General features: G+C 55.8%; 1 protein-coding gene across 1 annotated transcript in view; it reads left to right on the top strand.

Annotated features, from left to right (window-relative positions):
* The first annotated feature begins 554 nt into the window (after positions 1-554).
* Positions 555-1,538, top strand: part of LOC108533622 (pepsin A-4) — a 14,765-nt gene continuing 13,781 nt past the window's right edge. The window contains exon 1 of the mRNA XM_017878473.1: positions 555-666. Coding sequence (XP_017733962.1) covers positions 634-666 — 33 coding nt within the window. The 5' untranslated portion in view covers positions 555-633. The remainder of the gene's footprint in view (positions 667-1,538) is intronic.

Genomic DNA, 1,538 nt, shown 5'->3' with positions numbered 1-1,538 from the left:
GTGTGTGTGAGAAAATGGCTCCAAAGCCTGGCTAGGACACGCTGGAGATGAGTGCTGAGCTCGTTTTTTTAAGAACAACAAAATGTAAAAAATGATTGGTTTGCTCATGAAAGAGCGTTTGTCTTTGGAAGTCATGAACAAGGTGTGTTGCGGGTTCCTTCCTCTTCTAACGTTTTCACCTGAGTTTTAATAAAGATGAGGTGCCTCTGGCTTCTTCCACATCGTAGCAGGAGCACTGGCCAGGGGCTGGAGGGTGAAAGCACTCATCACTGGGCAGCCAAGGGCCTGGTCGGCTCAACGTTGGCCTGGGGGGTCCCTAGGAGGGCCTTGGGGTTGGCTGGAGACCTGCCATCAGTGAAGGGTCCCAGTAGTTCAATGTGACAGGACAGAACCTGGCGTCTCTTGGGGTCCAAGGGTCTAGGGGGAAAGGTCACTGCTCACCTCCAGAGCCCTTCCTGGGGCCAGGGCACCCCATCCCAGGAAGACATCCCAGCCCGTGACCTTCACCCAGCTCTCAGAGACTGACAATCACCGCTTGCCCTTGTAGGCGACCACAACCTCTTCAACCCTCAGGACTCCTCCACATACCGGGCCACTAGCAAGACAGTCTCCATCACCTACGGCACCGGCAGCATGACAGGCATCCTCGGATACGACACTGTCAAGGTGGGCGCCTGCAGGCTGCCGCTGCATCCCACCATCAGACACCCCCACAATAAGCTTATTCCAGCAAGATGAGTCTCAGTGATCACAAAAGTAACCTGATTGGGGGTGCGGGGTGGGGAGAAGCAACAGAGATGTCACAGACATTGCTAGCTCGGGTGGCAGTGAGTAAAAGGGTGGGCCACCGGGAGCCATAAGCCAGCCTCAGCTCAATCCAAGCAAAATGTTATGGAGGGTGGGGAGACAGTCAGGAAAGGCTCAATTCTCTACTAGCACCTCCTCCTCTTCCTGCTCCTCCCGACCTGCAGACCCCCCACGTCAGGAAATCTCCACAAACCCTCTCTGCTACTTTTGGGGCATGGCAGGGGTCAAAGGCCCTGATTTGCCCGGGGTCTGCTTTGCATTGGTTCATCAGTAACACAAACACACAGTGAATCTGTTCTCCAGCAAAATCTCACACTGAGTCACAGACCGTGGCCATCTGCAGATCAGCTGCCATGGTTACCTCCAGCAGAGGAACGAGCATTCCAGGAGACAGTCCCTCTCCCCTCCTTCCGGGCTGATGCCCTGGAAGCCAAGTCCTGCATGGGATGAACCAGGGCAGCTGTAGGCCTGAGGCTGGCATCCAGAGCTCAGTGAACATGACCAGATGGTGAACATCATCTCGGTTCCCCCACCCAGGTTGGAGGCATCTCGGACACCAATCAGATCTTCGGCTTGAGCGAGAGCGAACCCGGCTCCTTCCTGTATTATGCTCCCTTCGACGGCATCCTGGGGCTGGCCTACCCCAGCATTTCCTCCTCCGGGGCCACACCCGTCTTTGACAACATCTGGGACCAGGGCCTGGTTTCTCAGGACCTCTTCTCTGTCTACCT

This window comes from Rhinopithecus bieti, unplaced genomic scaffold (assembly GCF_001698545.2).
Source record: "Rhinopithecus bieti isolate Rb0 unplaced genomic scaffold, ASM169854v2 scaffold_11488, whole genome shotgun sequence".
NCBI classification, from domain to species: Eukaryota; Metazoa; Chordata; class Mammalia; order Primates; family Cercopithecidae; genus Rhinopithecus; species Rhinopithecus bieti.
Note: the sequence above shows the minus strand (reverse complement) of the source record. Positions and strands in the feature narration are given on the sequence as shown.